This window comes from Ammospiza nelsoni, chromosome 17 (assembly GCF_027579445.1).
Source record: "Ammospiza nelsoni isolate bAmmNel1 chromosome 17, bAmmNel1.pri, whole genome shotgun sequence".
Classification (NCBI taxonomy): domain Eukaryota; kingdom Metazoa; phylum Chordata; class Aves; order Passeriformes; family Passerellidae; genus Ammospiza; species Ammospiza nelsoni.
Genome location: NC_080649.1, coordinates 17,156,796 through 17,170,111, shown reverse-complemented (window position 1 = coordinate 17,170,111; position 13,316 = coordinate 17,156,796). Strand labels below are relative to the sequence as shown.

At 50.2% G+C, this 13,316-nt stretch overlaps 1 protein-coding gene across 1 annotated transcript; it reads right to left on the bottom strand.

Annotated features, from left to right (window-relative positions):
* Positions 1–960: 960 nt before the first annotated feature.
* LOC132081108 (olfactory receptor 14J1-like) lies at positions 961–1,893 on the bottom strand. The gene has a single exon (XM_059484639.1). The coding sequence runs from the start codon at positions 1,891–1,893 to the stop codon at positions 961–963; it is 933 nt and encodes a 310-aa protein (XP_059340622.1).
* Positions 1,894–13,316: the final 11,423 nt, after the last annotated feature.

The window sequence follows — 13,316 nt, the reverse complement described above, 5'->3', positions numbered from 1 at the left end:
ATTGTGATGCTGAGGGGAGTTGTGAACAACAGATACGATTGTGACAGTGTGGGACCTCATGTTCACCATGGGACCATTGTGACACTCTGGGGCCCCATGGAACCAAGGGGCCACTGTGAAACTGCAGCACCAATGAGAACACTGTGACACTGTGACACTGTGAAGCCCCATGAAATTAAGGAGACAATTGTCAAATTTTGGGGCCACATGGAACCAAGAAGACCAGAGTGACAGTGAAGAATCTGGTGTAACCAAGAGGCCATTGTGGCACTGAGGGGCCCCATGGAACCAAGGACATGTTTGCAGATGACATCAAGCTGGGTGTGAGTGCTGATCCGTGGAAGCATAGGAGGGCTCTGCAGAGGGCCCTGGACAGGCTGGATCCAGGGCCCAAATCCAACAAGGTGAGGTTTAGCAAGTCCAAGTGCCGGGTCCTGCACTTTGGCCACAACAACCCCTGCAGCTCTACAGGCTAGGGAAAGAGTGGCTGGACAGCAGCCAGGCAGAAAGGAACCTACAGGGACAGAGGGACAGGAGGCTGGACATGAGCCAGCAGAGTGCCCAGGTGGCCAAGAAGGCCAATGGTTCCTGGTCTGGATCAGGAACAGTGTGGCCAGCAGGACCAGAGATGCTTTGCTAGCACTGAGCTGTCCCCAGCTCTGCACACAGACATTGCTGCTGCAGCTTCAGAGAAGGCAACAAAAGGGCATCTCTGCAGAAAACTTTGCTGGGACAACCTTTAGTTTGTTTAAAGCCATCAAGAGTGCAGCCTCTCATTGACGCAGTCTGTGGCCATAGGGAAAGTGGAGAGAAACAAAATGAGAAATGGCACAAACCATAACATGTTTTGTGGTCAACATGAAAAAACTAATTCAAGGAAAAAAAGCCCCACAATCAAACTAACAAGAAGTATCAAAGATTACTTTTATTACAAGTGATTAGCAGAAATTGGCCAGCAGTTTAATGTTCTTGAAACAATCCAGTCATCAGTTTCCACACTGCAGCCTTGAGCTCCTGGTTCCTCAGGCTGTAGATGAGGGGGTTCAGGGCTGGAGGCACCACCGAGTACAGAATTGACAGGGCCAGATCCAGGGATGTGGAGGACATGGAGGGGGGGTTCAGGTGAGCAAACATAATAGTGCTGAAAAACAGGGAGACCACAGCCAGGTGAGGGAGGCAGGTGGAAAAGGCTTTGTGCCGTCCCTGCTCAGAGGGGATCCTCAGCACAGCCCTGAAGATCTGCACATAGGAGAAAACAATGAACACAAAACAGCCTAATGCTAAACAGGCACTAATAGCAATAAGCTCAAGTTCCCTGAAATTGGAGAGTGAGCAGGAGAGCTTGAGCATCTGGGGCACCTCACAGAAGAACTGGCCCAGGGCATTGCCATGGCACAGGGGCAGGGAAAATGTATTGGCTGTGTGCAGCAGTGAATAGAGAAAGGCACTGGCCCAGGCAGCTGCTGCCATGTGGGCACAAGCTCTGCTGCCCAGGAGGGTCCCATAGTGCAGGGGTGTGCAGATGGACACGTAGCGGTCGTAGCACATGATGGTCAGGAGGGAATACTCTGCTCCCATGAAGAACAGAAAGAAAAAGAGCTGTGCAGCACATCCTACATAGGAGATGGTCCTGGTGTCCCAGAGGGAATTGTGCATGGCTTTGGGGACAGTGGTGCAGATGGAGCCCAGGTCGCTGAGGGCCAGGTTGAGCAGGAAGAAGAATATGGGCGTGTGCAGGTGGTGGCTGCAGGCTACGGCGCTGATGATGAGGCCGTTGCCCAGGAGGGCAGCCAGGGAGATGCCCAGCAAGAGGCAGAAGTGCAGGAGCTGCAGCTGCCGCGTGTCTGCCAATGCCAGCAGGAGGAAGTGGCTGATGGAGCTGCTGTTGGACATTTGCTCTGGCTGCACATGGGGACCTGTTCATGGAGAAAGGACATTGACAAGTCAGAAGAGGCTGCTTGGAGCCAAACCTGGGCCATTCCCTGTAGCATGACCCACTGGGACTCACCCACCCTTGTTTGTGAAAACCTTCACACAGGTCCCTTCCTGAGCTCCAGCTGTGCTGGCTGAGTGTGCCAGGAGCAGCCAGGCCTGTGCATGGGGGCCCTCAAGGAGCCATCCCTGCCCTACTGCCCTGGGATTGTGGCCGTGTGGCAGAGGGACAAGGCTGGATATTCAGGATTTGTCAGGGGAATCACTCAGAATGAAGACAGGCTTGGTAGCATCTGCACTCCTAGTTTTTTAGGACATGGATGGCAGGAGCTGGTTTAAGGAATTTTTCCTACCCACACATCATTTCTGACTCTCTGAGGTCAGAAATCCCCAGCCTTCCTGCTGCACTCAGAGTTTGCCACTGAGAGATGGGAGAAGCAAAGGATTCCCTGTGGCTCGGGGAAGGTGAGGGGCTGGATAGGCTTGTTCCCAGCTGCCCTGGCTTTGCACCTTTGGCTGCAATCAGAGCACAATCACACTCCTGCATCAGCCTGGGATAAACCAGACCCTGCCCAGAGCAGAGGGATCCCTGAATGTCTCACCCTCTCTGAAGGTCTCTGGGCAAGATCTCAGCACCCCCTTGTGCCAAGGACACTCACGGCTCCCTGGGCAAACCCAACAGCATTGCCTCAGCTCTGGCAGCTGTGCCCTTCCCCGCGGGACATTCAGGGAACTCCCAGAGGCTCTGGCACAGATTAGCAGCAGGAGGGCAGCTCAGAGCTTGGAAGGGCACAGCAAGGAGATCCCTGGCTGTGCCCACGATGGGATCTCAGGGAGGGGGCTCAGCTCATTCCCCTCTCCCATGGACTGCTTTGCCCACAGCCCCACAGGTGCCAGGGAAGCTTGGACACCCCATTCCCATGGACAGCCCTGCCTGGCAAGAATGCCAAGGGCAGTGCCTGACTCAGCTCCTGCAAATGCCAGAGCCTCCCTGAGAGCAGCAGATAACAGTGACAATATCAGGGCAGGGCAGAACCAAGAGAAGATGTTGTGGTGCTGTGCCTGAGAGGGCAGGGCAGAGACAGCCGGGCACTCTGGACAGTGTTCCTGTGCCCAGCTGTGCCCGGCACCTCCCACACACCAACAGTGCCCTCCTGCCCCCAGCACTGCTCTCTTCAGCCCCCTCTCCTTCCCTGAGCATCTCCCTGGGCCTGGACATTCCCTCCTGAGAGGAGCCTTGTCCCTGCCAGCGCTCACAGAGCCCATCCCAGCCTGTGTGCCCTGGCTGGGCCCTACAGAAACCTGCCTGTGTGCAGGGCCCTGGCTGGGGCAGGCTCTGTGTGCAGCTGGGCAAGGGCAGCTCAGGAGAGCCCTGCTGGGCCCTGCAGAGGCGATGCTGCTGCTGTCCAGGGCTGAGGAGTGGCTGAGGGCCCCTTGGGAGGCTCCCAGCAGAGAGACTGACCAGCTTAATTTACAGTTCTGCAGTTCCTGTAAAAGTTCAAACATTAGTTGTATGATCCTGTGTCTCCCTTTCAACTCAGAATGTCCTGGGATTCTGGGATTACAATTCCTGTTCTTCTTCTCTCATCCCCTTGTTTTTTGTAATCAAAAGAGAAAAAAAAACCCTTGCAACAGTGTTAGAACAGTAAAGTAAAAAACACACATTTATTGGAAGCTTCCAGGTGTCCCAGTGGGGATGGGCCACACCTGGGCCCTGATTTACAGAATTTATTAAGGTTGATTAATAAAGAAAATTTAATAGGAACATCCAATAGGAGATTCACTTACCCCACTTACAGACCCCTGGCTCAATCCATTGGAGTAAGTCCAAGGCCTTCTTTGCCTTAAATTTTTGTTATGACTGCTCACATTCTGGTCAAAACCCAAAATGTTCTTGTAGGTCCTCTTCCTGATAATAAGACTATACAGGATATTATATGTATTGTATACTATATGTATTTAAGGAATACATTTAGACAATCCGCTTATTTTTCTAAAATCGAAGAAAAAGCTTACGGAAAAAAATACAGTTAATACAGGATTATAGTTATAGAAGTATATAATAATAATAGAGTTCATTAAGAGTTTAATAGACTTAAATAAGGATTATAGATTTATAATTATGTAATAGTAATTTCTAGAGCTAGAAATATATGAAAAATGTATAAAATGAAAAAATCTTTTTGTCATCACCCTATCATTCCCATCCTTCTCCAAGTAGGAAATTGAAAACATTCTCAGGGAAGCTCCTGATCTTTCCAGACTTACCTTCCTTGGGAAGTGCCTTCCGGAGCTGTGCCCAGGCTGGTCTGGAGTTGAGAGCAGCCCTGCCCCACCCAGCCCCTCTCAGCAGCAGCCCCTGCCCTGCTCAGGGTGGCTCCTTCCCCCCAGAGCTTCTCCCCAGCACTGGGAGCAGCTCCCCAGGCCAGCTGAGAGCTGTCCCTGGCAGGCAGCAGAGTCCCTGCCCCAGCACAGCTGCAGGACCCTGCTCTGCAGGACAGCCCTGGGCACCCCTGGCTGCTCTGCACAAGAGACAATCAGAGAATTTACTCACAGGGTCTGTTAGGCATTGGGATGTTGCAGCTTTAGGAGATGGCTCCAGGAGCTGCAGCTGCATTGTCCTGCAGCCAGAGGTTCCTGTGCCAAGGGCTGGCAGTGATTCTGTCCCAGGCACTTCTCAGCACCTTCCCAGCCCTGACTGATTGAAGCTCTTTGTGCCTCTGTGTTGTGCCCGGGATGGCTGCAGGCAGTGCCCCAGCCCTGCTGGGCTGGTAGAAGAGCTGCTCAGCAAGAGAAATGTGCTTTTGAAGCTCTTCTTGCTTACCAGGAGCTGCCTCTGTGCCAGGAGCCCAGCCCAGTTTAGCAGCACAGACAGAGCACCAGGACTTTAATGAGCCTCTGGGGCTTTGTGCTCAGGCCCTGAACATCAGTCCCTGAGAGGGTGCTGAAGAAACCTCTCCAGAACTTCAAGTCAGAATCCAACTCCAAACTTTCTTGGACTTTTAATGGGTCCCACCGAGGTTCACGACTGAGCAAGTGTCCCCAGGCCCCAGGCAGAGCAGAGAACTGCAGGCACTGATGACAGGTGGAGACGAAGAGAAGCCAAGTCTTGGTGCCCTGGGGCACAGCATCAGGGTCTGTGCCACCAAGGGCTGGGAGGAGACACCTTGTCCTGAGGCCCTGGGGCCTCCTGGCACAGCCCCAGCCAGGCTGGGCACTGTCAGCCCCTTGTCCTGCCCTCAGCATACCCCCCTAGCCAACATCCCAGTGGCCTCAAGGATCTGCTGGAAGGAGTCCCTGGGGAGCCTTGCTCAGGAATGGCCCTGGGGGCTCCTTAATGTTCACAGAGTTTTTCAAAGGACTTTGGGTTTGGCTTTTGCCTTGGAGTCTCTGAGAGTTTTGTGCAATCCTGGCATCCACTTCTCTGCTTTAATTAGTCCCTGGAGAGGCTTTGTCAGTAACAACACTCAGTGGGGCTCCTTAATGCTTCAAGGTACTTCAGTTCTTTTAAGGTACTTGGTGTTTCCCTTTTGATACAGACTCTGTGAGAGGTTTTGGCAATCATGGCCCCAGTTATCTGCTTTAATGAGTCCCTTGAGAGCTTTTTACTGGCATTTAGTGGGGCTCATCAATACTTTGAGATATTCAAGATTTTTAAGGTACTTTGGATTTTCCTTTCCACACTGAATCTCTGAGAAGGTTTTGTGCCATCCTGGCCTCCAATTCTCTCCTCCAAGGAGTCCATGAGGAGCCTGTGTAGGGGATGGACCTCAGTGGGACACATCCATGATTTGAGACACTTTGGGGTTTTCTTCTGACTTTGACTCCTGGAAAGGTTTGTGCAATCTCCTCTCAGGCCCCGAGGTTCCATGGCTGAGCTCCAAATGCACCTCGGGGCTCATTAGGATCAAGCAAGTCCTGACAAACCATGGCTCTGCCTTGACTTCCCTCTGCTCTAATGCATTTCATCAGAAATATTTCTGTAGTGGTTTTGGTTCACCAATTTGAGATTTCTTGGAGAATGCAGCAATTATTGTAGTGGGTTCAGTGTTGGCTAATTACCAGTGCACTCACTACAATATACTTACTCATTTCCTCCTGTGTGATAAGATTAGGAGAATGGCAAAGCAGGCTCAAAACTTTAAGGGGGTATAAGGAAAAGTTCATTAATAGCAACTAAAAGAAAGAGTAATAAGAACAAAACTTTCAGAACACTTCTCCTCTCCCTACAACCTTTTTTTTTCTTACTGACAATATAAAGAGACAAACCTAGAATTTTCAGTCAGTTTACGCCAACTAGAATAGTCTTTCTTGAGTTCACTTAGGGAGAGGAGTCTCTCTTTCATGCTATGGAGACTTCTCCAGAAGAAACACTTCTCTTGTGGCTCTCAATTTCCATGAATAGCAACTGCCCAGAAAAATCTTCAATTGTGACGTACCTCCCAGGTTTTCAAAGCTCTTTTACAGTTGTGTTTATGGGCCATGTCAAATCATGGGGTATTGGTTTAAAGATGAGCTGTTTAAGAGCAAACGTTCTCCTCATCAATTTCTGAAATCATCTTCATCTCTGAGAAGAGAGATCTTCTCTCTGTGAGGGCACGGGTCTCATCACTCTGCTCTCTTTCTCTGTTCAAACTTCTTATGGGATCACAGCTACTTCAACATTTGCTTACTTTAGCATGGAGGCCTTTGCTGAACAACTCATCTCCCCTATGTGTTATAGGGGAAAAAGATAGTCTAATGTATCAATTACATCCTTCTCCATAGCTTTATAAGAGGATTTCAGCCCCAAGATCAAGGCATCTCCTCATCCCTCCCATCTGGGACTCAACTTCCTCTTCACTGACCTCAGTGTCTTCATGTTGCTCCTATATGTGCCTGCACTTTGTCCTTTTCTCTCACTCGAGGGAGGATGGAAGCACTGAAAGAGTTCATATCTCACCCGGGGCCTGCAGATGGTTCCGGGCTCGGTGCTTGAGGTCGATGGAAGTTTCTGCAGCAGCTGCGCTGGGGCTGTGTCAGGATGGGCCACGCTGAGGGGAGGGCCTGGATCTCAGCAGCCAGGCCAGAACACAGCAGCAGCAGCACGGCCGGGAACTGATGGCTTCTCCTCACCCTGCCTGGGGCTTGCGGGTGAACCCCAACGGTGGAAGAATCTTGGCCAAACCGGCCCGGCCTAGGGCTGCTCCTGGGGCCCGGCGGATCGTGGCTGGGCCCAGGCTGGTGGCGGGGCAGGGCTCAGCAGTACCGAGATGTTCACAACTGCAGCCATGGCCCGGCCGGGCCTCGGCCCCGCAGCCTCCCCTGCCCTGCCCAGCAGCCGATGGGGCCTGGCGGGGTCCCTGGGAAGGGGCCCGGCCCCACGCCAGGAGCCGCCCGGTCCGGTCTGGCTGAGACGGGGCCGGGTCACCCTTGTTATCTTTTTGCCAGCCAGAAGGGAAAGAGACCCTCCCAGGCTTTCTCATCTTTAACATATGTCTTCACAGAAGCGTCTACAGTTTCCTTAGTGTCCTGGTTTAGGACAAATTAGGGGAAATCTCCAAAAGGGAGCCCCCCAAAACAAAACAAACCTTCAACCACCCCTCCCCAATACCGGGTTCGGGAAGGAATTTCTCGGAGGAGCAAAGTGGAAAACAAAACCTATTTATTTACAAGTAACAAAAGAACACTCCCCAATACAAGAAAAGAAAAGAAACCAGGCTGTATTGTGGAGGGCGCCGAGCTTCTCTCACAAACTCCGGGTGTCCTGGACGTCTCAGGTCAGGTCCAGAGCCGGTCCAGTATCTTCAGGGGAGGGTAAGAAAGAGGGAACAAAAGAAAAGGAAAAAAAAAAAAAAAACAAAAAACAGCGCAGAAAGCAGAAAGCAAGCAAGCAAGCGGCTAGCCAAGCCAAGCAGCCAAAAGCGAAAGTACCCGGTCACACTCCCTCCTCTCTTCCCCGCCCCGCCGCGGCAAGATGGCCGGGGGGTTGGGGGGAAGAGAGAAAAGGCACAGCTGCCAGACACAACACACGATATTGGGATAAAGGCTGTCACCCCACGACACTCCACCCCTTATCCCATATCGTGAACATACAATAAAAAACTTTCATTTCACTTACTCACACCTTTGACACTTAGGCATTCCTCTCATCTTACTTGCTCAGACCTTTGACACTTACAGTTTCCTTCTGTCTCACATTCAACAAACAATGACATTCATATATGAGTCTCATCCCACAATCAGGTCTCCCTGAGGCACACACCGTGTTGTTCCATCTTTCTGCATTATCCACCATGTATAACCTGGTCCTTGAGCAAAGACAATCCCACGGATGGGTTTGTCTGTACTCGAGGCAGGGTTGATCCATACTGTCTTTCCCAACAAACCTCTGACATGGGCCACTGGGGCTTTATCCCCATCTACTATATTAAGGAGCTCAGACTGAGCAGGACCCGCTCGGTTGGTGGAACCTCGAGTGTTAACTAACCAGGTAGCCTTTGCCAAATGCTGCTCCCAGTATTTTAAAGACCCCCCCACCCAATGCTTTTAAGGTGGTTTTTAACAATCCATTGTACCTTTCCACTTTCCCTGCAGCTGGTGCATGATAGGGGATATGGTATATCCACTCGATGCCATGTTCCCTAGCCCAAGTATTAATAAGATTGTTTTTAAAATGAGTCCCATTATCCAACTCAATTCTCTTGGGAGTACTGTGCCTCCAAAGGACCTGCTTTTCAAGGCCCACAATAGTGTTACGGGCTGTAGCATGAGACACAGGGTAGGTTTCCAACCATCCCGTGGTGGCTTCTACCATGGTCAGTACATAGCGCTTGCCCTGGTGGGTTTGAGGCAGTGTGATGTAATCAATCTGCCAGGCCTCCCCGTATTTGTACTAAGACCACCGCCCCCCATACCAGAGGGGCTTCACCCGCTTGGCCTGCTTGATGGCAGCGCATGTCTCACAGTCACGAATAACTTGAGAGATACTGTCTATGGTTAGATCCACCCCTCGGTCTTGTGCCCACTTATAGGTGGCATCTCTACCCTGGTGGCCTGAGGCATCATGGGCCCATCGTGCTAAGAATAACTCTCCCTTATGCTCCCAGTCGAGATCTGTCTTCAACTCCCCTATCTTTGCAGCCTGATGTACTTGCTGGTTGTTTTGCTGCTCTTCATTAGCTCTACTTCTGGGGACATGGGCATCTACATGCCGAACCTTCACAGGTAACTTCTCTAACCGAGTAGCGATATCTTTCCACTCTTCCGCAACCCAAATTGGTTTTCCTCTGCGCTGCCAGTTGGCCTCTTTCCATCTCTTCAGCCATCCCCATAGAGCGTTGGCTGCCATCCAAGAATCAGTATACAAATAGAACCTTGGCCACTTCTCTCTCTCTGCAATACCTAGGGCCAGTTGAATAGCTTTGATTTCAGCAAATTGACTGGATTCACCCTCTCCTCAGTAGCCTCTGCAACCCGTCGAGTGGGACTCCATACAGCTGCTTTCCACCTCCGTTTTATCCCTATGACACGACAAGAACCATCAGTGAATAAAGCGTAACATGTTTCTTCTACTGGCAACTAATTGTATGGTGGAGCTTCCTCAACCCGGGTCACTGGCTCTTGTTCCTCATCTGCGACACTAAAGCTTTCACCTTCGGGCCAATTGGTAATTATTTCCAGAATCCCAGGGTGATTTAACTTCCCAATTCGAGCGCGCTGCATAATGAGGGCAATCCACTTACTCCAAGTAGCATTGGTGGCATGGTGGGTAGAGGGAACCTTTCCTCTGAACATCCATCCCAGCACCGGTAGTCGGGGTGCCAAAAGGAGTTGTGCCTCTGTACCAATCACCTCCGAGGCGGCTTGGACTCCTTCATAGGTGGCCAAGATTTCCTTTTCTGTTGGAGTATAGTTATCTTCAGACCCCCTGTAGCTCCGACTCCAAAATCCCAATGGTCAGCCTCAGGTCTCGCCAGGTATCTTTTGCCAAAGGCTCCAGGACAGACCATGGCTCCCAGCTGCAGAGTAGAGCACGTTCTTCACATCTGGTCCCATCCTGACTGGACCAAGGGCTACAGCATGAGCGATCTCCTGCTTGATCTGAACGAAAGCTTGCTGCTGCTCAGGGCCCCAGTGAAAGTCGTTCTTCTTGCGGGTAACCAGATAAAGGGGTCTCACAATCTGACTATACTCAGGGATGTGCATCCTCCAGAAACCTATAGCACCTAAGAAAGCTTGTGTTTCCTTCTTATCAGTTGGTGGGGACATAGCAGTGATTTTGTTAATAACATCTGTGGGAATCTGACGCTGTCCATCTTGCCACTTCACCCCCAAGAACTGAATTTCTCGGGCAGGTCCCTTTACTTTGCTCTTCTTAATGACAAATCCGGCTTCCAGGAGAATATGAATGATCTTCTCTCCTTTCTCGAACACTTCTATTGCCGTGTTCCCCCAAACAATGATATCATCAATATATTGTAAATGTTCTGGAGCGTCACCTTCTTCTAGTGCAGCCTGGATCAGTCCATGACAGATGGTAGGACTGTGTTTCCACCCCTGGGGCAGTTGGTTCCAGGTATACTGCACTCCCCTCCATGTAAAAGCAAACTGAGGCCTGCATTCTGCTGCCAGAGGGATGGAGAAAAACGTGTTAGCAATATCGATGGTCACGTACCACTTTGCTGCCTTGGACTCCAGCTCATACTGCAGTTCCAGTATGTCCGGTACAGCCGCACTCAGTGGTGGAGTCGCTTCATTCAAGGGACGATAGTCCACAGTCAATCTCCATTCTCCATCAGATTTTCGCACGGGCCAGATAGGGCTGTTAAAGGGTGAGTGGGTTTTACTGACCACCCCCTGGCTCTCCAGCTCTTGGATCATCTTGTGGATGGGGATCACGGCATCTCGATTCATCTGGTACTGCCTGCGGTGCACTGTTGAGGTGGCAATTGGCACTCGTTGCTCCTCTACCTTCAAGAGTCCTACTGCAGATGGGTTCTCTGATAGTCCAGACAAGGTATTCAATTGTTTAATACCCTCTATCTCCACTGCAGCTATTCCAAAAGCCCACCTGAATCCCTTAGGATCTTTGTAATAGCCATTCCGGAGAAAGTCTATGCCCAAAATACACGGAGCCTCTGGACCAGTCACAATCGGATGTTCCTGCCACTCCTTCCCAGTCAAGCTCACCTCAGCTTCCAATAAAGTCAACTGTTGTGATCCCCCCGTCACTCCAGCAATGGAAACAGGTTCTGTCCCCACGTGTTCTGATGGCATTAAGGTACACTGTGATCCAGTGTCAACCAATGCTTCATAGTCTTGTGGCTCTGATGTGCCAGGCCATCTGATCCACACCTTCCAAAAAACCCAGTTTTCCCATGCCTCTTCCTGTCTGGAGGCAGGGCCCCTCTAAGCCAGATTGTCCTTCTTTCCTTGGGCGTATGCCTTAGAAGTTCCTTCAAGGGGATCGAACATGTCATCGTCATCATTATACTTAACATCTCGGCTACGAGCGTCCGGAGCTGCTATCTTTTTGGTGATACTTCCTCTTTTCTTCAAATCACGCACCTGTTGTGCCAAAGCAGCGGTGGGTTTTCCATCCCATCTCCTCATGTCTTCTCCAGACTCACGCAGAAAAACCCATAACTCAGCCCGTGGGATGTACCTTCTCTCCCCATCAAAGGAGCGCCAGCATTGGATACCAGGGCCTCTAATTTGTACAGCTGAGTTTTGAATAAGGTCCTCCTTAATCTCTTCCCGGAGTTTCTTATGATTCTCCTCTATTTTGTCCTCTAGTTTCTGCAGTCGGGTTTCCACTGCTGCAATTCTGGCATGAGTTGGGCCATGCACAGCATCTGCATACGCTCGAAGCTTCTTTGCCATATCGAGCACAGTCTCATATGTATCATCCCGCTTCATTACTGCTAGGGCAGAAGCGTATTCAGGTGGCCCAAGTCGCACAAGTTTCCTCCACATTACAGGTGTGCATGGTACCAGGTCCGGATTCCTAGTTGTTGTATCATCTGAGAAAATGAGCTCTGCCACCACCATCTCTCTCAGGCGTTGTTCTATGGTCTTCCACCGTGTCTGCTGCATATAGAGATCATCCGTACACAGGTATCGTTCTGCTACGCTTCTTAGGACCCGTTCCCAGAGGCTGTGAGGGTTAGCCCCCCTCATCATACCTTGATCGATGACAGTTTCATGTGACAGGGATCCCAAATGCCTCGCTTCGGTACCATCCAAAATCGTAACCTCCCCTGCAGCATCCCAAAGGCGGACTAACCAACTAATTATAGATTCGTCAGGTTGTCGTCTGTAATCCTTTCTTAGGCCTCTGAGGTCCTTCAGAGAAAAGGAGTCAATATTAGCTCCAGATTCTGTGCCCCTTGATGTGGCCTCTGATTTTGGTGAGGGTCCTTCTCCTGCATCATAATCATCATCCTCCACCTTTCGATCAGTCTTGCCTTTACACTTTCCACCTCTTGTATTAGCTGCAACAGCCATGGTTTGGGGCCTACTGTCTGATTCAACTGCTAGCCTGGAGCCTGGGATGTTAGCTGCAGCCTGGGTCACTGGGATAGTAACTAACTTATCTCCCTGTTCCCTTTCTGCTATCTGCTGCTCCACAGTATCTAGCAGAGTACGGTAAACAAATGCCAAGGCCCAGCTCACTGCAGTAATCCTTTCTTCCTTAGTATTACCATGGCACTTCTCCCACAAATACTTTGCCACCTCGACTGGATTCTGAATTTGATCAGATGGAAAGTCCCAGTCTATAGGATCAGAAAATCCCTTTAAAGTCTGGCCCATATCCTCCCATTTCCCACTCCAGTCAAGATTTTTCCTGCTTTGTTTTACTCCTGAGTCAGGAGTGTCTCTAACCCCTCTAGAAATTTCAGCTTTCATTTTATACACACTCCAGACAGTATAGAAAAAGCTTAATAAATTAAATGCCAGAAAGATGGTTTCTTTCAAACTCAGGGGAAATTCAGTATTTTCTAATAGAGATGTCAACAGTTTGGAGGAGAAGAAGGAAGACACAGGCTGAAAAACCCCTTCCCCTTCTTCTCCCCAAACAAACTGAGTACACAGCCATAACAACAATCCATACATTCCTGACCGACATATCATCCCACATAAGACCAGCACAATGACTATTCTGGTTAGTGCCCCCCGCTTACAAAAGCTACTTATTAGGGACAACACCAGAGCTATTTTTGAGTAAGGAAATAACCCCAGGGACCATAAGGGTAGCAAAACTTCAAAAACCCCTAGGGACCAGAAATACCGGCAAACTTCCACTCCAAATGACATTATGAATCACCAATATGCCCACAAAATAACCAAAACCAAAATATTATTGTTATAGGTTTTTTTTCCACTGGTTTTTGTTTTTTTTT